The 22022-nt window shown below is 38.0% G+C and overlaps 1 protein-coding gene across 8 annotated transcripts in view; it reads left to right on the top strand.

Moving 5' to 3' along the window:
* LOC126267401 (condensin-2 complex subunit G2-like) overlaps positions 1 to 22022 on the top strand; it is a 266223-nt gene that overhangs the window by 148339 nt on the left and 95862 nt on the right. For all 8 annotated transcript variants that reach the window (XM_049972616.1, XM_049972609.1, XM_049972615.1 and 5 more), the window contains exons 15-16: positions 10460 to 10627; positions 10720 to 10901. In XM_049972616.1, coding sequence (XP_049828573.1) covers positions 10460 to 10627; positions 10720 to 10901 — 350 coding nt within the window. The remainder of the gene's footprint in view (positions 1 to 10459; positions 10628 to 10719; positions 10902 to 22022) is intronic.

The following is a 22022-nucleotide window of genomic DNA, read 5'->3' as shown; positions in this document are numbered from 1 at the left end:
ACAAACTGCCAAATTGCTTAAACATTTTAGAATGTTATCTTGATGGAGGAAACATCTTCTTGATATACATTCTTAATGTTGATGCAGTGTTGATTTGTTCTGCTGTGCCTCAGAATTAATGGCAGTCAGTAGAATGACAACCTAACATTTATCAATGAGACTGAAAAAGTTCATACAAATGGAAGAAATAAGTTATGCAAACTGAGTTAAAGCAGAAATAGTCATTAGATTTTATATTTTACATCTTGTGAAATCAATAATAATGACATGGTGTGGAACGATAGAGGCATCATGGTGACTGTTTCGAAATTGGCAGAAAGACCTACTTGTAATATATGTAGTTAAAAAAAAGGAGGGAAATGAAGGTTGAAATAATTGGTGTGTGTGCTTTAATTCAGGGTGTACACGAACCGGGACAACTGGGAGATCCGGGGAAAACGCGGGAATTTTTCCATCCGGGAGAAAACTAGGAAAAACATGGGAATTCTCGCTTCTGGTTACAGAAGTGTGGCTGGGCGCCACTACTTAATATTGCCCCAGTTCGGAAATATTGTAGATCCGGGGCTGTGCACAGAGCACTCCAATTTGTGGTGGGGAGGTGTGTCTCCACGTGACCTGTGTTTACGTTCAGTGATTTTGTTGTTTCCTCTTCGTTTATTGCTCTCATGTTAAATTATAACAAAACAGATTTTTATGGCCGGGAGCTATAAAATGAATTATAATACATTCACATATTTACAGAAGGCAAAAATATATTATTAATTTCAGTTTTCTGATTTTATTTTATTTCATTTCCACGTTTTTGTCAGTCAAGCGTTAATCACCTTGCAGAACAATGAAGTTAATTTTTGTCAGTTTTCTAAAGAAATTTGGCTTTATTAATCTTTTTCGGTGAGGCAGTCAATTTATTGGAAATGAAGTATTTTGTTCCACAGTGTTGGCTAGTTCCAATTGTTCACAGAATTTCAAGTGAATGTTTTCTCCTTCTGCCATGTACAGCATTATGGCATAATAAAGAAGCAAACATGAGAGAGTACAGTACTGGTACTCCAAGAAAATTTACATCCCAAAACCCACACTGAAAAGCTTAGCATCAGGTGGGGCCTGCTTGATTGTGAACCTCGACAAACCAATGTGTGCTTCAAACTGAATTATGCGTTTGAGTAAGGTTTGCAAAATTCTGATGCTCTTGGAGTATCCTCTGATATCATGTTTCTTTTATGGTATAATGTGAGATGTCTTGATGCTTTATACATATGAACATGCGGGCTTCCTACATTACTGCAGCTGCACATACGCAATGATGCCTATTTTCTGGCAAGCGTACATTTTGCTACACATCAAAGGTCTTTCAAAACATGTTTTTCCCCCTGAGTTTCATTTTCTAAGGTGCCGGGAAATTCTACGTCTGTATATAAAACCATAAACATTCAAAGGATTGATTACTTTTACAGTGCCGAGGAAGAGTATACTGTCACTTAACATGGAAAAAGTGTATTTTCATCCTGGAGAAAGTTTATGGGAAAAATCCGGGAATTTTTTTTCCTTGTCCACGTATACACCCTGTAATTATTCTCCATCCATGAATGATACCATTCGCTTTCACTTTGTAAGATCCTCCCCCATTATCCTGTAGCTGGGTATTATTTCGGTCCTTGTCCTAACGTGTGCTGCGTAGGGAGCGAACTGACAAACTTTATTGGTAGGGTCCTGTAATTTCATACTCAGGATAGGTTTCTTACGATCACAGGTTAACAAATAAGTTGCCAAATATCTAACAAAAACTATAATTATTTTGTGGCTTCCACAAGACATCCATTGTCCTTAATGACAGTGTTCCACTACCCTACCAAGCCGTACAAATGAAGTGAAGCAACTATTACAGGGTGTATATTACCCGGGACAAGTGGGAAATCCAGGAAAAACCTGAGAATTTTTTCAACCGGAAAAACCTGGGAATTTTTTGGATTATCGGGGATTTTTCATTGTTTTAGTCTTCAGTTAAATTTTTGTGGTTTTGACTGGTAAGAACTGATACTCTAGCAAAGAATGTTACTATATCCTGCTACAGGAGAAAAGTATTGCAGCAATAAAACATAAACGAGAGGGGGGGGGAGGAACTTTAGTTGCAAAGGAAATGCACCATTTACAACAACAAAATACTGTGCCTGCACAAGCATCTGCGAACAGCAAAACTATGTCCAATGTCCTTTGGGCAAAAGCTATACAATGCTTCGTGACAATAAACTGCTTGCTATGTGAGGCCTACGTGTTTACATTAGGTTCGTTTTAGCTGTTGCCAATGGGCTAATGCGCATGCGCAGTTGACTCACGTATGAGTAGTATCTTCTCCCGCTGCCGGATACTTGAAGTGTGGCTGTTAACTGTACAGGCAGTAGTACCAAGCCGCCAGATGCTAACGAGAAAAATTTTTCTTGTGTGCCCTAGCTCCCAGATTCGCGCATGCGCAGTGTGTCTGAATTGTAGTGGGGAAGGGGGGTAGTCTCCACGTGACCTTGTTTGACCTTGTTAACATTAAGTGATTTCACTGTTTCCTCTTCATTTACAGCTCCCACATCAAATGAAAATTAAACGGGTTGCTGTGGCCAGGAGCTATCAAGTGAATTAAAATACATTCACATATTTACAGAAGGCAAAAATATATTATTAATTTCAGTTTTCTGATTTTATTTTATTTCATTTCCACGTTTTTGTCAGTAAAGCGTTAATCACCTTGCAGAACAATGAAGTTAATTTTTGTCAGTTTTCTAAAGAAATTTGGCTTTATTAATCTTTTTCGGTGAGGCAGTCAATTTATTGGAAATGAAGTATTTTGTTCCACAGTGTTGGCTAGTTCCAATTGTTCACAGAATTTCAAGTGAATGTTTTCTCCTTCTGCCATGTACAGCATTATGGCATAATAAAGAAGCAAACATGAGAGAGTACAGTACTGGTACTCCAAGAAAATTTACATCCCAAAACCCACACTGAAAAGCTAAGCATCAGGTGGGGCCTGCTTGATTGTGAACCTCGACAAACCAATGTGTGCTTCAAACTGAATTATGCGTTTGAGTAAGGTTTGCAAAATTCTGATGCTCTTGGAGTATCCTCTGATATCATGTTTCTTTTATGGTATAATGTGAGATGTCTTGATGCTTTATACATATGAACATGCGGGCTTCCTACATTACTGCAGCTGCACATACGCAATGATGCCTATTTTCTGGCAAGCGTACATTTTGCTACACATCAAAGGTCTTTCAAAACATGTTTTTCCCCCTGAGTTTCATTTTCTAAGGTGCCGGGAAATTCTACGTCTGTATATAAAACCATAAACATTCAAAGGATTGATTACTTTTACAGTGCCGAGGAAGAGTATACTGTCACTTAACATGGAAAAAGTGTATTTTCATCCTGGAGAAAGTTTATGGGAAAAATCCGGGAATTTTTTTTCCTTGTCCGCGTATACACCCTGTAATTATTCTCCATCCATGAATGATACCATTCGCTTTCACTTTGTAAGATCCTCCCCCATTATCCTGTAGCTGGGTATTATTTCGGTCCTTGTCCTAACGTGTGCTGCGTAGGGAGCGAACTGACAAACTTTATTGGTAGGGTCCTGTAATTTCATACTCAGGATAGGTTTCTTACGATCACAGGTTAACAAATAAGTTGCCAAATATCTAACAAAAACTATAATTATTTTGTGGCTTCCACAAGACATCCATTGTCCTTAATGACAGTGTTCCACTACCCTACCAAGCCGTACAAATGAAGTGAAGCAACTATTACAGGGTGTATATTACCCGGGACAAGTGGGAAATCCAGGAAAAACCTGAGAATTTTTTCAACCGGAAAAACCTGGGAATTTTTTGGATTATCGGGGATTTTTCATTGTTTTAGTCTTCAGTTAAATTTTTGTGGTTTTGACTGGTAAGAACTGATACTCTAGCAAAGAATGTTACTATATCCTGCTACAGGAGAAAAGTATTGCAGCAATAAAACATAAACGAGAGGGGGGGGGGGAGGAACTTTAGTTGCAAAGGAAATGCACCATTTACAACAACAAAATACTGTGCCTGCACAAGCATCTGCGAACAGCAAAACTATGTCCAATGTCCTTTGGGCAAAAGCTATACAATGCTTCGTGACAATAAACTGCTTGCTATGTGAGGCCTACGTGTTTACATTAGGTTCGTTTTAGCTGTTGCCAATGGGCTAATGCGCATGCGCAGTTGACTCACGTATGAGTAGTATCTTCTCCCGCTGCCGGATACTTGAAGTGTGGCTGTTAACTGTACAGGCAGTAGTACCAAGCCGCCAGATGCTAACGAGAAAAATTTTTCTTGTGTGCCCTAGCTCCCAGATTCGCGCATGCGCAGTGTGTCTGAATTGTAGTGGGGAAGGGGGGTAGTCTCCACGTGACCTTGTTTGACCTTGTTAACATTAAGTGATTTCACTGTTTCCTCTTCATTTACAGCTCCCACATCAAATGAAAATTAAACGGGTTGCTGTGGCCAGGAGCTATCAAGTGAATTAAAATACATTCACATATTTACAGAAGGCAAAAATATATTATTAATTTCAGTTTTCTGATTTTATTTTATTTCATTTCCACGTTTTTGTCAGTAAAGCGTTAATCACCTTGCAGAACAATGAAGTTAATTTTTGTCAGTTTTCTAAAGAAATTTGGCTTTATTAATCTTTTTCGGTGAGGCAGTCAATTTATTGGAAATGAAGTATTTTGTTCCACAGTGTTGGCTAGTTCCAATTGTTCACAGAATTTCAAGTGAATGTTTTCTCCTTCTGCCATGTACAGCATTATGGCATAATAAAGAAGCAAACATGAGAGAGTACAGTACTGGTACTCCAAGAAAATTTACATCCCAAAACCCACACTGAAAAGCTAAGCATCAGGTGGGGCCTGCTTGATTGTGAACCTCGACAAACCAATGTGTGCTTCAAACTGAATTATGCGTTTGAGTAAGGTTTGCAAAATTCTGATGCTCTTGGAGTATCCTCTGATATCATGTTTCTTTTATGGTATAATGTGAGATGTCTTGATGCTTTATACATATGAACATGCGGGCTTCCTACATTACTGCAGCTGCACATACGCAATGATGCCTATTTTCTGGCACTCTCTGGCAGCTAATAAAACGATTCTATTTGTAACAATCTTGGGAAAATGTTATGAATAGTGGTTTGAAAAGTGTTACTTTCAAAGTAAAACTTTTTGCGCAAGATGAATTATGTTACGTGTGAGACTGTGGGATGAATTTCTTAAATCGCAGAGCGTTAGCCTCTCGTTTAAAACTTAACACTTTAAGGACTAGCCACTTAGAGGAATTTCGAGCCCAGAAGATCAACACATGCAGAAAAATATCAATATTACATGTGAAATCTCAGCTTTTCTTGTAGCTTATTAATTTTCGGGACCAATTTTATATGTGAAAGCTTAGCTTTTCGTGTACTGTCATCAGCTGGCGAGATCACATGGCATGGGATATGACTGACTTACGAAATGACATTGCAATCTCGATTTCAACGCTACGGAAACAAATGTTCTGTGTTTGGTGGAATTTGAATTTATACTTTCGTAATACAAAAATATGCAGCAAATGTGTTGCTGCACATCGAAGGTCTTTTCAAAACTTACTCCTTTTTTTTCCCCCTAAAGTGCCAGGAAGTTCTACGTGCGTGCATAAGGATTGGTAAGTTTTACAGTTCAGAGGGAAAATCTATGGAAAACCTACTGTCACTTAGCACAACCAGGATATCCAGGAAAAATCTGGGAATTCTTTTTCCTTGTCCGTGTACACACTGTATTAATTATCATTTCTTATGAGGGTTCCAAATAGTGGATAATTGGAACATAACGGATTGCTCCAAATTGAACAAAACTATTTGTAAATGTCTTTGGGAAGTTGTGAGAAAGGACAAGGAAAATATGACGAGACAAATTGTGGGAAACAGTGGAACTATGAAAAAAGTTAAACACAAAACAGTGGAAAACAGTAGGCCTGTGAAGAAGGCAAAACAGGATCTTATGTGAGTTAGACAACACAGTTCATCAGTCGGAGGGCAGAAAATTATTTGACAGTACAAAAACTTCTTTAAATGTTTGTATAGTTAAAGAGATGACACAGGAACACAAATCGTTAAGAAGTAAAATAATGACCTCCCTAAGCAATGCCAGATGAAGTGTATAAAGTTGATGGATGTATGAAGAAAGTAAAGGCTATGTGAGATGATGGTATTTTAGTAGAAATGGTTAAGTGCAAAGGAAAGCAATATAACAATAAATTGCAAAATTGTTTATGGAATATCAGTGGAGGAAGACAGATCCCTAAAATTGGAACAAAGTTGCAAGTATTCTGCTTGACTACTTTTTGATGGGAGGAAAAAAGACAAAAATAAATTATTGATTTATCAGTCACCTCCCTGCAAAAGATATTCACTAAAATTATCAATAAGCACATAACAGTTTTAAAAAAAGACCACAATGCAATAGAGCAAGGTATTTGAATTACAGATTGGTCTGGTATTTTAGTCTTAAAAAGCTATAAGACTAAAATATGTAAAAGCAAATCATTAAAAAATAAATACATAAATAAATAAAAATAAAATTACTAAAAACCTCAGAACAACTAGCCCCTCGCTTCCAGCCCAGTTGAAGGCTACGCCTAAATAGGCAATAAAAAAACAAGAGTAAATATGACCTGACGTTATTTTATTTATTTAACCTGATCTGATTATGAGTATCAGGCCCTCTCTTACACCAGACCAGGAGAATTTTTTCTCTGATGCAGTGAGTTTTGGGGAAAGGAAATTTAAGAATGCTCCAACAGCGAAGAGTACTGCAAAATCAGGAAGATCTGGATGGAAAGAAAGATGTACAAGAGTAACTAGTGCATACAGGGACAGTGGTAATCCTTACTGTTGCATCAGTAGATATGTTATTAACTGCTTTTGGTGAAGATAGACACATCATTCAGTTCTTTAATGTAATGCGGAAGATTTTTTCCAGAGCAAGGTTCCTGGTACTGTGAAGGGCGTCGAGAAAGTGACTGAACAATGAAGTGGAACAGAAAGGATTTTGCTGTGATGAGAATGGGTATTTCTGCCATATTGTTCAGACAAGAATGTTAAGGTGGAGGAGAGATATGAAGGACAGTGTTCGTTCATAAGACAGTAGAGGAGACACAGGGTATGGATATCTCTGCATTTGTCTGCTTGCAGCCAGGATAAATGTGCATATAATAGTGAAATGTGATCGAAGAGTCAAACATCACAGATATAACAAATACAGGCATTAATAACCATTTCCAGGTGGCATGAACTGTGATGAGAAAGGGCTTGCATGAAAACATTGCTGTAACCAGTAATAGGAAGTATAAGTGTTTCTACAAGTTTCTTTTTCAGTTCAGTCCAATTTAGATTTTCATCTGTTATTACACGTAGACTCTTTGTTGAAGGAGAGAAGTTGATATTTATCCCATTTTGCATTAAAGATGGAGTGTTTCTTGATATTTTGGGCTAATGAGCCTAGAATGACCAGTCAGTACTGCTTAGGTTTTGGATGGTTTGACCTTTAATCTTATATCCTGCACTCATGTTGATAGTGCCCAGTGGTTGGTATTGAGATTCTCATAGCTGTCTTTGGGTTTCTTGGTTTTGCCCTTTGATACAACTGGAAGACATCAGCAGACATATGGTATTTGCAGTAGGATAAAACTGATGACACATCATTGATGTACAGTGAAAAGAGTGTAGTAGCTAATACCGAATCTTGGGGGACACCTGATACTCCCTGCTTCAATTGTGACCTTATGGTGCTGGACATGATGTATTGCTGGCAATACATTAGGTATGAGCGAAACCATTGCACGAAACTTGGTGAGAAACTTAGGCTGCTAAGTTTGGCAAGTAAAATGTCGAAGTTGACACCGCCAAAGGCTTTACTGAAGTCCAAGAAGCATGTGGTTGTGGCCTCTTGTACATCCACGGCGAGCTTGAAGTCATCTGTTACCTTTATTAAGGCAGATGGTGTGCTGTGGTATTTACATAAACTTGATGGTATTTGTGTAGTTGGTTGTTTGTAGCTTGTTTGTTTACTGGTTATGAATATATATTTTAAGGCCTTGGGCAGTGCAGAAAGAATGCAAATAGGCTGGTGATCAGAGGGTGCTGTGTTACATGTTCTTTTTAGGCAGTGGCTTAGCTAGTCTCCGTTTCCAGGCCACAGAGAAAACACTTCTGATTAAGGAATGGTTGAAGATATCTCTTATAATGGGCAGTAGTGGACCAATAACCTTTATCATTTGGACTGTGATGCCATTGTGTCTGGTAGATGCTGATCTGATGGCTTTTCTGACAGTATTGCAAGTAACATGCTGTAGATAGAATTTATTGTGGCTACAGTCATTTACCCCCTATGAACTAATCAATGAGTCTCTGTTTCACTTGTGGTTCAGTTGTCTTTGTAGGTGACGTGGTGTATTGGTTCATTTCTTTGGCTGGAACCATGGGATCAGTACCAGTTTTTATGTTGCCTATGCCAAGACCATGCACATTTTTCCATAAGACAGCTAGTCTATTTCTGTTGTCAGAGTTTTGCATTTCTCACATCTTGGCTGACTCTGTTCTGCTTCTACTTGTGAGTAGCATGATTTTTTTTGTGTGGGCTAATTTTGTATGCCAGGTATGCAGCATCTCTGAGGTTCATGAGTTGTTTTAGTTCTTAAGTTAGCCAAGGTGCAGCGTTCCTTCTTACTTTTCCAATCTTTAGTAATCTAAATAAGATTTCCAAAACTAAACCTCTAATGCATATGAAATGTAAAGTCTGCAGTCACTATGTATTGCCAGGTTTGGACTAATGACAGTGAGACATGCACTTCTAATTGAAGACTTTTCATAAAAAGAGGGTTCCTAGGAAAGTGGCGGAGAGATCGTGATAGCAGATACTAGGAGGGGGGAGGGGGGGACAAGGAACAGGGCTTTGTAGGAGATGTAATTACAGCTGTAATTAAAGAGAAGTGCAGGTGGGTGGGACAGGGTTTAATATTTTTCTTGTGGGATCTAAAATTTAAAAAAAAACCTCTCTCACACCGGCCTGATTTAGCTTCACTGATCAGGATAGTAAGAATATGCGTATATTAAGGGAATTTTCATTCACAACGCAGGCTTATCACATTCACACAGTTCAATACTGTTCTATCCTGATTAAATTGAGCTTAACTTAAATTCCATAAGGCAGTGAAGCAATTTCGAAGTCTCGGTGCGACAAAAAATGTCAGTCCATCTCCTGAAAACATTTGTAATAATTATTAACTTTTGGTGAGCACATGGGGAAGACTGGAGATCTGCTGGTAAGACCGTGTTAGCCTATTTTTTGGAAGTAATAAACTGGATATCTTGAGCATACAAAATGGCAGGTTCGTCCAATGTAAATCAGACGTTCCCCACTGATCCCGTGCAGCACAGTGTAGTAAGCAGACACTGCCAATAATAATCAGTTAAATAATACGCGAACACACTTATTTTAGTTTAGTTCATGTATTAAATTGCTTCTCATACAGAATCTCATCAAGATGGCAACTCGCTCAACAATACATACATATACATCCTCCTTCTTTCACGGCTAATCGGCAAGATCTCCTTCATTCTTTTTATAAGAGAAAATATAGATAGCAGAGAAGCTATTCCATGGAATAAATGGATGCTCCAAGGAATAATAGGGCTTGAAGCTACTTTGCATTGATAATCATCATATATTAAAGTTTTGAAATTGGTAAGATAAGAAGAGAGATTTTGAGATAGGTACTGAGTTATATAATTTATAAAATTTCTGAAAATATTGCGGAGAGACCACTACAAGAGACATTATAAGGGCCTTAGGCAAATGGGTAGAAGATGGGCCAAGAAGTTCAGCAAATAGATGGAAGGTGGTCCAAGGAAGTTCCTGTATGGACTCCAAAGGATAAGAAAAGACCAAGATGACAGCTTAATGGTAGGTGAGCAAATTCTTTATAAATTGTGCTGGAGCGATGTGGATCTGCATAAGTGAATGACACAATGAATGGAAAATTCTGTATCCAGCAGTGGATGTCAAATGGCTGATAATGACCGTATTAATAGTTGTCCACCTGGTGTAATAAACATGAAAATTCATCTAAACTTCTTGTCTTTGGAAACCACCATCATCGTAAGAGCTCTGTTGTATCCATCCAGTGTCTGGCTGCCAATCGTGACTATTAGATCAGGGGAACTAGTATGCTACAATTTCAGATAGAATTTTAATTTTGGAGTTTAAAGGAAGGGGGGAAAAAAAGTATAGTTTGTTGCACGTAAACTTTTGTGCATTGATTCTTTATTGATGTAATTGATTTTTGTATTGTTAAATTGAGCATTTGTCAAAAGTTGTACATAACTGATAAGTGTTCCTTTTACCTTTCAGAAAGCAGAACGAAGAAAAGTAAAAATTAAGGATGCACGTGAACCAAATCCACTTTTGGGCTTTCGTGTATTAAATGCAATATTTTGTTACCCTCCAAACAATGCTAAAATTTTGGCAAAACATTATAACCTCATTGTGGAGATCTGGAACTATTTAGAAAGAGTAAAGGTGAGATACATAGTTACAATGGTTTTATTTTCAGATTTAATCTGTTGAAGAATTCTATGATACTGAATGTGTTTTTATTATTTTATTTTCAGAAACTAATAGAAACACGCATGGAACATAGTTCTGCATTTGACAGTTGTCTGCTGTCAGATGAATTCATAATAGAATGCTTCTCACGTTATCTGAAGCTAATTCCATATCTAAAAATTGGTTCAGAAGGGCACAAATTTGATTCTGAGTCTGCTTTTACTACTGTACTGGATTGGTCAGAAAAGTAAGAAATTTTTCCTTCTTTTTAGTTGTAAGCTTTTATCAGATTTTAAATTACTTTTCAACTACTTTTGTTTTACAGTTCTCAATGTTTGATGCTTTTAGTAGAACCCTGATTCTGTCTTTCCTCTATTGGTTTTAATTAATGCAGCTCTTTTCAGACAAAAACTTTGTGCGTAGGCTGTCAAGAATTGCATTGGATTGTGTTGCTGAATGTAATCCAAAACAGAGACAAAAACTTGATGCTTAGGCTCTCAAGTATTTCATTGGACTGTGTCAATGAAATGTAATATAAAGCAGAAAGAACTTGTCACCACTCTACTACCCTGCCTGGCTTAGATAGTAGAAGTTCAATAAGGTAAGAAAAGATAGATTATCACTTACCATAAAGAAGACACATTAAGTTGCAGACAGGCACAGTTAAAAGACATATACACAAAGCTTTTGGCCACAGCCTTCATCAGCAAAAGTGAAACAGATAACTTTCACCATTATACGCACAGCAAGCACACCTCACACACACATGACTACCAGCTCTGGCAGCTCGGGCCAGAATGTTTCCTGTTTCTCTTTTGCTGATGAAGGCTGTGGTCAAAAGCTCTGTGTAAATATCTTTTAATACTGGCTGTCTGCAACTTAATGTGTCTTCTTTATGGTATGTAACAATCTGTCTTTTCCTACATTGTTGATATTCCTGTGCAGTAGAAGTTCAATATCGTTCAGCACATAGTGGCTGATGAAACATATGACAGTCCCAAGTGGCTGGTAATGAATTAAATTCATATAGTGAATGGCAGGCCTGAAATAGAATCCAAACCACAGCAAGGTTGTTGTAAGTGTACAAGATCAGTCCAGAGTGAATACTGAAAAGAGAAAACCGTATAACAACAATAGTGAAACACTCTCTAATGGTGCTGTCTGAAGACTTCAAGAGATAACAGGAAAGTAAGAGTACATGACCACATATTTAAGTGCAGAACTCTACCAGAGAGCACGCACATTGTACTCTCTGCTTGTGTCTTCAATGGAGCAGTGAGGAAATGTTATTACTTGCTAAATGTGGTATCTTGTGTACTGTGGCTTAGTGGGGAATTGGAATCACCACCTTATGTTAAGACATGCCCCAGGCATGTCCCTGGCCTGCTGAGGAAGTGGGGAGAGAGGTGCTGGGATTCCCGCTAAAGATTCTGCGGTATTTATGTTCCGTAATATTCTGGTTCTGGGACAAGTGCCATGGGTATTCACACAGGCTAGCTGTTTGTGCCAAGTTGTGGTGTGGTGCTTCGGCCTGCCCCGAGGAGAATGAGTGGCGGAGGGAATTGGGGGGGGGGGGGGGGGATGCATCGCTGCTGCATGGATTGGTTTCTGCCTCCTAAGTTTGTTTCATAAGGTGGGTCACATGTGTCAGTGGTGGGGAGGTTTCTGAATCTACATTTATAAATATATAGGAGTGGTCAGAAAAGTGAGAAACATTTTCCCCCTCTTTTATTGGTAAGATTTCATACGGTTTTAAATTTCCTTTCACCTGATTTTGTTTTACAGTTCCCAGTGTGTAATGTTTTTAATAGAACTTTCATTCTGTTTTCCTTTGTTAATTCTGTAAGATATTGTTTGTCTCTGGTATTCTGTTTTAGATAGTTGGAAACCTCTTTTAGATAATCAGGTTTACAATTTACAGAAGATATCCAACCATGAAGAATACTGGGATACAAATCTATATGTCCAGGGGGAATAAAAATGCAGAGAGAGGCCAGATACTTTTGTTAGTTCTTTACATATCATCCTGATTCCTTTTTGGCACCACAGGTTTTTAATTGATAACAATAAAATCTAAAGTAAATCCATTGAAATAATCCTGAAGTACACTTTCGAGATTATCATTTATACACTTCCTTTTTTTCGGTATTGCGATCAGTTCTGCCATGGTTTCCACCTTTTTCTTCTTCTGCATGCTACTTAAGTTGATCAGCAGTCTTCACAAATTTTTGCTAAGGACCACAATTCTGTGAGATAACTTCATTCCAAATGCTTACATCAAATTTTGTGTGACTGACATCCGGTTTACACAAAGTGTTTATTGTTTGAATCTCATTTATTTTCTGAAACAACATTAAAAAATCCACCACAGGCCAAGAAAATAAGAATTCTGTCTTCCAAAAATTTGTGGAATCCTGTAAACTGTTTTAATCATTAATGTAGGCTTCTGATATGAATAACCTGAGTTTACCCCTATTGGGATTCAACCATGGTGAGAGGAAACCACCAAAATTTTGAACTTTTCTTGTGTGGGTATCCCGCACCATCCTTCAAATTTCTTTGAAACTAAGCATTTAATTGAAAAAGCCAAGGCTATCAAGAATGTAGACCATTAAATTCTGCATTGACTGAGTACTGTAACTTTGCTATTTGATTAAACTTAACTATAGAAAAGCTACATCAGTAATATTTCATACTTTTCAAAAAACACTTGTTTCATCACTATAAAACGAGCATCATCTGAGAATTGGTCAGTTGGAAACAAAATCTTACAGGAGAAAAATTGCAGATCGTCAAATTTTGTTTTCAAAAAGTGAAAAAAAAAAAACATAATTGATAGGTAAATATCGCCATTGTTCAGTTGATGAGAAGGAATTACATAGCTGGGCACTGCACCAGTTCTGTAAATCACTCTGTGAATTCTTACAGATTTTGCATTTACTTGTTACTGTTACATAACCCCTATCCTAAAAGTTTTGAAAACTATGAATTAGAAAAATAATATGAAAAGGACAAAACATTTGTTTACAAGGGTATTAATGAGAAGAAAAGTGTTAGGTTTCTGCTTGAAGAAGGAGCCACTGGCTCCGAAAGCTTGCCAATTACAACCATCTTTTATGTGTATGTTCTGGCGCCGCTTTGTGGGTAGATTGTTTATCTATCCAATTAAACAATTTTGTCAATAATCGATTGTTTTCATTGAAAATAGAAGTGGATAGATAAAATATTTATTCACCAAGCAGGGCAGCAGAAAACACAAGTACAAGTTAAAGAAATGTGCAGGCTTTCAGAACAAGTGTCTCCTTTTTTTGGCAGAAAGGTTTTAGGGAAAGGAAGGGGTGGGGGTGAAGCAAAAGGACTGGCAAGGCTTGGGAAATGGTAAGAACTATGGAGAAATCATCCAGAACCCCTGGTAAGGAGAGATTTACCGGACAGGATGAGAAAGAACGAGTGATTGTTGAGTACTGCACTGTACAAGGTTTGAAAATCTGGGAGTTTAAAGGTGGAAGATAGGGTACTAAGGAACACTGAGATTACTGACCAAACATCATGCATGAGTTAATAAGAGCAGAAAGCAAATACATGGTAGGCATGTGAAGTGGAACATGGCAAATAATAGACAGGTCAAAAAATAGAAGATAGAAGAAAACTAAAACGGAGTAAATTAAGGAATAGTTACTGAAAGGAAGGGTTGAGACTGAAGAAATTAACTTAAATTATGGGTAGCTGGATGGCAAGAACCAAGGACATGTTGTAATGTCAGTTCTCACAATGAAAGTTCCGAGAAATTGGTGTTGGGGGAGAATCCAGATGGCACTTGTGGTAAAACAGGCACCGAGGTCACCTCTATCATGTTGTAGAGCATACTGTGCAGTAGGACATTGTGCATTCCTAGTTTACAACCTTGGTTGTACCAATTTATTTATGGTAGTTGTGACTTCAGTGCCTGTTTTACCACACGTGCCATCTGTGTCCTCTCTCCTGACACGAGTATGTCAGAGCTCTGCTGTTGGGACCTGACTTTACAACATATCCTTGGCTCTCACCACCCAGTTATCCTTAATTTATTTTAATTTCATCGATTTCAACCTTTCCTTTCAGTAACTATTCCTGTATTCATTCCCTGTAGTTTCTGTATCTTCTGTTTTCTGACCTGTTATTATTTACCACTCCTCATTTCACATGTCTACCACTTATAATGCACTACTATTGTTAACTTGTGCATGATGTCTGGTCAGTAATCTCTGTTTTGATTTTTACCCTATCTTCCCCCAATTATCAGTCTTTCCCTCTCATCCCGTCCAGTAAATCTCCCCTAACCAAGTATTCTGGGTGACTTCTCTGTCGCTCTCCCCATTTCCTAAGCCTCGCCAGTCTTTTTTCTTTATCCCTTTCCTCTCCTTTCAACCCTTTTGCCAGAAGAAGGAGCCACTGGCTCCAAAAACTTGCACAAAACTTTTAAATGGTTTTCTTTTGCCACCGCTTGGTGAGTAGATTTTTTTTATCTATCAAATTTTATTAGGTTTACTGTTGTTTTATTTGGAATAAAGAAACTTAATTCAATTAACAATAAATTGAATTACATATGATTACAGGTATGTAAAGTAGTTTTAAAGTAATACAATTAAATGAAATATGACGGTCACTCCAAAAGAAATGCACACTATTTTTGTAAAAATACAGTTTTCATTCTGCATGTGTGAAAGTTTTACAGTGTGTAGATACATTCTTCTTGCTTGTTTTCAAACTTAGTTCAACCTGTTCCCTTGAGTGGCACTGTTACAGCATGTCTTCAAGAAGGCTGCTACACTTGACTTCGTCAGAAGCAACGTGCTGTCATAGAATTCCTGTGCTGCGAAAATGAGACAGTGGGAAACATCCACAAGAGGTTGAAAAAGGTGTAAGGAGATGCTGCTGTCGATCGCAGTACATTTAGTCGGTGGGCAAGCAGGTTATGTGATGAAAGGGAGCACAGGAATATTGAGGATTGTCCTCGCAGCAGCAGGCCTCGTACTGCACACACTCCAGACAATGTGCAGAGAGTTAACGAATTGGTGACTGCTGACAGATGCATCACAGTGAAAAACTTGTCAAGCTACGTGGGGGTAGGGGAAGGAAGTGTTTGCAGAATACTGGAAGTGTTGACGTTAAAAAATGTTTTCACCAGGTGGGTTCTTAGGATGTGGATGCATGGCCGCATGTCAGTCAAAAAACCATGGAAGCGATCAAAAAACTCAGATGGACAACACTGAAACATCCGCCTTACAGTCCTAACCTGGCTCCATGTGACTATCATCTCATTGCGAAACTGAAAGACTCTCTTCATGGAACAAGGTTTGAAGATGATGACTCCCTTCTGCACGCTGCCAAACAGTGGCTCCAACAGGTTGGTCCAGAATTTTATACAGGTGCTGGTTCCAAGAGGGAGTAAGGCAGTTGAGAGGGAGGGAAATTATGTGGAGAAATGAAAATATTGTTCCTAAAGGATGTATCTACACACCGTAAAACTTTCAAACATGTAGTATAAAAGATGGATTAAAACAAATAGTGTGCATTTCTTTTGGATTGACCCTCATATGTTCAATTAGAGTACAAGATTAATGTTAAGCCATGTACAATCTTTTTCTTAATTTTCTACTTTTGGTAAATTGTTTCCCTTTATCAAAAAATAATGAAGTCATGTCACAGCCATTGAAGTCATGTAGGAACAGAATATTTCTTTTGATACTTGATACAGCTTGAAATTTAGGAGGCTGTCGACTATGTTGCTATGTCGGGCTTTGCCTGATTTCAATAAAAAAAAAAAATGTTGGGGGAACGATGGGTCTGAAACAGTCAGAATCACAGGAGATTCGCAGCCAGAGAGCTGAGCAGTATCAGCAGCAGTAGCTACAATTACAGTATCAGCATCCTCAGCAACTTGTGTAATATTGAAGTGCTCACCCCCAAATTGCACAGTCAGTAAAGAAACTCCTTTTTATTTTGTTTTTCAACAGAAACAAAACTTTTTCTATTGTTAATGATGATGTTTCATTAAATGTGACAGTTGGTGTAGTTCTTTTGTTGGTAGCCCTGCTCCTGCTATACGGACGTTTGAGTCACAGCTCCCATACAAGATAAGTAATTTTAGTAGTAATAAACTGTTTCTGACACTTTAAACTAATTTATTATGTTAATTATAGTGCTCTTCAAGCGTACCATTAACAGTTTTTGTCTTACTCGCGTATTTTCACAGTAATCACGCAAAGTTCGTTTTGTTTACATATCGCGGTCAGGCCGAACTTTTGAGCTTTCAGATTAAACTTCATACCGCAATTTTAAGTGCATTTACTGATAGTTTAGTGTGCCAAATACATTTGCTGGCCCTTTATATCTGTAGAGTATCGTCATCTCTTAAGTAATTTCCAGTAAGAAACTTCTGAACCATTGTTTACATTGTCGCGAGTAGGCCTAATTTTTTGTACATGTATTTTCATTGTTTTCCGGTAACTTAATTGTCTTTCTGTCACTAAAATCGATTTGTACCATGAGTGTAAAGTGCCTGACGTGCCGTAGAATCGTTAGCTCTGGGGTCTGGTGTGATGGATGTAGTAACTTTTTTCATTGGGGAGATTGTAGTGGCGTGGGAATTGGGAAAATGAGCGAGACTCATCAGTGGTTCTGTAGGCTATGCAGTAGAGATGGAAAGATTGTGGAACAGGAGGGGAAAATTGCTGCCCTTCAGGCTGAGTTAGATGAAGCTAGACGAGAACTGTGCAGGTTAAGGGGGGAGAAGGGTAAACAGGGGTGGGAAGTGGCAACAGGCATAAGGAACAGGCCAAGAAATTCTTCTGACAGCTTTGTTATTAATGTACAAAATAGGTTTGACCTGTTGCCTCAGTCGGAAACTGATGAGCCTCTCACAGAAGTAGATGTAGACAGGGCTCAACAAGCTTTCAGCAGCAAATTGAATAAGAAGGTAGGGAAGTGTGCAAAGAGAAAGAAAGTCTTGTTGCTAGGTAGTTCGCATGCTAGGGGTGTGGGCCAACTTCTGCAGGATGAATTAGGGTCAGAATGCCAGGTCACAAGTTTTTTCAAACCTAGTGCTGGACTGGGGCAGGTTACAGAGGACTTAGGTTCACTATGTAGAGGCTTTACTAAGGAAGATACCGTGGTTATTGTGGGTGGGCCGGGCAATGGTATTGACAGAGATCCGGGGCACAGCATAGAGAGTGACCTGGCAAATATTGCATCGGCATCGAGTCATACCAGTGTTGGGTTTGTGTCGGTTCTGGAGCGCCACGACCGGCCTCATTTGAGCTCTTCTGTCAGGAGAGTTAATTTGGAGTTGGAACGGCTACTTGGATCTGATGCAGGGTCACACATTGGTGTGGTTCCTGTTGATTCACTCTGTAGGTGGGACTATACTAGACATGGCCTACACCTCAACAAGAAGGGGAAGGGTAAACTGGCTGGGCTGATAGCAGGAAATTTAAAGGGGGGAGGAACTACATCTCATGGTGGTAACTCTTTTTTAGTGTAAGATCAGTGTCCAGTGGGAAACTCAGCCAGGCAAGAACTAAAGGTGTTAAAAAAGTTCAAGATACTCACAAAAGTAAAATGAAAAATGTTAGTATATTTCATCAAAATATTGGGGGATTGAAGAATAAAATTGATGAGCTTCTGCTTTGTTTAGAAGATATAGAAACTGAGAATGTAATAGATGTACAATGCCTGTCTGAGCATCACGTTGTCACTGATATGCAAAAGGTTGGCATCAATGGGTACAAATTAGCTGCACATGTAAGTAGAGATAATATGATGAGAGGAGGAGTTGCCATATATGTCAAAAGCTTCCACAGCGCAAAACATTTAGAAACTAAAAAAATTTGTGTAGAGCAACATATGGAAGCATGTGCCACTGAACTAAAACTAAATGATGGCACTTTCATAATTGTAACAGTGTATAGGTCCCCCTCAGGGAATTTCCAGCTATTTCTAGAAAACTTGGATGCTTTGTTGTGCTATCTATCAGACAGGGGGAAGCAAATTATCATTTGTGGGGATTTCAATGTTGATTCCCTGAAAGAGTGTGATAGGAAGAATGACCTTGTAGTATTACTGAGTTCTTTCAATTTGAGCTCTGTCATTGATTTTCCTACTCGGATAACAAAGAACAGCAGGACATTGATAGATAACTTTTTTATAGAGACCAAGATAAGTTTAAGGACATAAATGCTTATCCTGTTGAGAATGGTCTTTCAGATCATGGTGCACAGATAGTTGCAGTACATGACACAGCTCCATGCAGTATATCAAATCAGAATTTCAAAGCAGTGCGTTCAATTAACAATATAAATACTGCAAACTTTAGGGAAAGCCTAAAGGAGCTAGACTGGGATGAATTGTATATGGAACCCGATGCAAACTTGAAATATAACTTATTTCACGATACATTTTTGAGGGTATTTGAAAATCGTTTTCCCAAGAAAATAGTGAAACATAATTCCAAGAAAACATATAAAAAACCTTGGCTAACTAAAGGAATAAGAATATCTTGCAACCGTAAAAGAGAACTGAATCTAGCAGCAAGAGGGAGTACTGACCCCGAAATTGCTCAATATTATAAAAACTATTGTGCGGTACTAAGAAAAGTTATTGAAAACTCCAGAAGCATATGTATCATGTCTGAGAGCAGTAACTCTGATAATAAAATTAAAGCAATTTGGAATATTATTGAAAGGGAAACAGGGCAACCAAGAGCACAGGAAGACTTTAGTGCCATAAAACTGAATGAAAAGTGTACTAACAAACAATCTGAAATTGGAAATATTTTCAATAATCATTTTTTAAATGTTGTGGAGAAAATAGGATCTAGATCTTCACTAGAAGAGGCAAGGCTTCTAATAGAAGAGGCCATACCTCTGCAGTTTGAAACAGCTGTATTTCCACGAACCTCTCCCTCTGAAATCAGTAAAATAATAAACTCACTGAAAAGTAAAAGCTCTTACGGAATTGATGGCATTTCCAGCACGATACTTAAAGCTTGTTCCCCACAGATAAGTAGGATTCTCAGCCACGTATGTAATAGCTCTTTGGAGCAGGGTGTTTTCCCGATAGACTGAAATATGCCATTGTAAAACCATTGCATAAAAAGGGGGATACGTCGGATGTCAACAACTATCACCCAATCTCTCTTCTGACAGCTCTATCAAAAATTTTTGAGAAAGTAATGTATTCAAGAGTAGCCTCCCATATTTGTAAAAATAAAGTACTAACGAAATGTCAGTTTGGTTTTCAGAAAGGCTTTTCAACAGAAAATGCTATATACGCTTTCACTGATCAAATATTAAATGCTCTGAATAACCGGGCATCACCCATTGGTATTTTTTGTGATCTCTGAAAGGCGTTTGATTGTGTAAATCATGGAATTCTTTTAGATAAGCTAAATCATTATGGTTTGAGGGGGGCAGTGCACAAGTGGTTTAATTCATACTTAACTGGACGAATGCAGAAAGTTGAAATAAGTGGTTCATGTAATGTTAAAACAACAGCTGATTCCTCAAACTGGGGGGCTATCAAGTACGGAGTCCCACAGGGTTCGGTCTTAGGTCCTTTAATGTTCTTGATATACATTAATGACTTACCATTCCATATTGATGAAGATGCAAAGTTAGTGCTTTTTGCTGATGATACAAGTATAGTAATAACATCCAAAAACCAAGAACTGAGTGATGTAATTGTAAATGATGTTTTTCACAAAATTATTAAGTGGTTCTCAGCAAACGGACTCTCTTTAAATTCTGATAAAACACAGTATATACAGTTCCGCACAGTAAATGGCACAACTCCAGTAATAAATATAGACTTTGAGCAGAAGTCTTTAGCTAAGGTAGAATTTTCAAAATTTTTAGGTGTGTCCATTGATGAGAGGTTAAACTGGAAGCAACACATTGATGGTCTGCTGAAACGTCTGAGTTCGGCTACGTATGCTATTAGCGTTATTGCAAATTTTGGTGATAAGAATCTCAGTAAATTAGCTTACTATGCCTACTTTCATTCACTGCTTTCGTATGGTATCATATTCTGGGGTAATTCATCGTTGAGTAGAAAAGTATTCATTGCTCAAAAACGTGTAATCAGAATAATTGCTGGAGTCCACCCACGGTCATCCTGCAGACATCTATTTAAGGATCTACGGATCCTCACAGTAACCTCACAGTATATATATTCACTTATGAAATTTGTTGTTAATAATCCAGCCCAGTTCAAGAGTAATAGCAGTGTGCACAGCTATAACACCAGGAGAAAGGATGATCTTCACTATGCAGGGTTAAATCTGACTTTGTCACAGAAGGGGGTAAATTTTTCTGCCACAAAAGTCTTTGGTCACCTACCAAACAGCATCAAAAGCCTGACAGATAGTCAACCAACATTTAAAAATAAATTAAAAGAATTTCTATATGACAACTCCTTCTACTCATTGGCTGAATTTTTAGATATAAATTAAGGGAGGGTAAAAAAAAAAACCTAACTTAAGCATTAGTGTTATGCAATATTTTGTAATGTCATATCTTGTACAGACATCTTTCTTTAACTGACACATTCCACATCATTACGAAGTGTCGTATTCATGATCTGTGGAACAAGTATTAATCTAATCTAATCTTTTAGTGAGTCTATGTTGCCGCTCAGCTGATTCCGTGCTCTTGTGCCATACCTGCACAGTTTGAAACAGCTGTAATTCCACCAACCTCTCCCTCTGAAATCAGTAAAATAATAAACTCACTGAAAAGTAAAAGCTCTTACGGAATTGATGGCATTTCCAGCAAAGTACTTAAAGCTTGTTCCCCACAGATAAGTAGAATTCTCAGCCACGTATGTAATAGCTCTTTGGAGCAGGGTGTTTTCCCTGATAGACTGAAATATGCCATTGTAAAACCATTGCATAAAAAGGGGGATATGTCGGATGTCAACAACTACCGCCCAATCTCTCTTCTGACAGCTCTATCAAAAATTTTTGAGAAAGTAATGTATTCAAGAGTAGCCTCCCATATTTGTAAAAATAAAGTACTAACAAAATGTCAGTTTGGTTTTCAGAAAGGCTTTTCAACAGAAAATGCTATATATGCTTTCACTGATCAAATATTAAATGCTCTGAATAACCGGACATCACCCATTGGTATTTTTTGTGATCTCTCAAAGGCCTTTGATTGTGTAAATCATGGAATTCTTTTAGATAAGCTAAATCATTATGGTTTGAGTGGGGCAGTGCACAAATGGTTTAATTCATACTTAACTGGAAGAATGCAGAAAGTTGAAATAAGTGGTTCGTGTAATGTTAAAACAGCTGATTCCTCAAACTGGGGTGCTATCAAGCACGGGGTCC

The sequence above is a fragment of the Schistocerca gregaria genome, chromosome 4 (assembly GCF_023897955.1).
Source record: "Schistocerca gregaria isolate iqSchGreg1 chromosome 4, iqSchGreg1.2, whole genome shotgun sequence".
NCBI classification, from domain to species: Eukaryota; Metazoa; Arthropoda; class Insecta; order Orthoptera; family Acrididae; genus Schistocerca; species Schistocerca gregaria.
The sequence above is the reverse complement of the archived record's forward strand: the minus strand, read 5'-3'. Positions and strand labels throughout refer to the sequence as shown.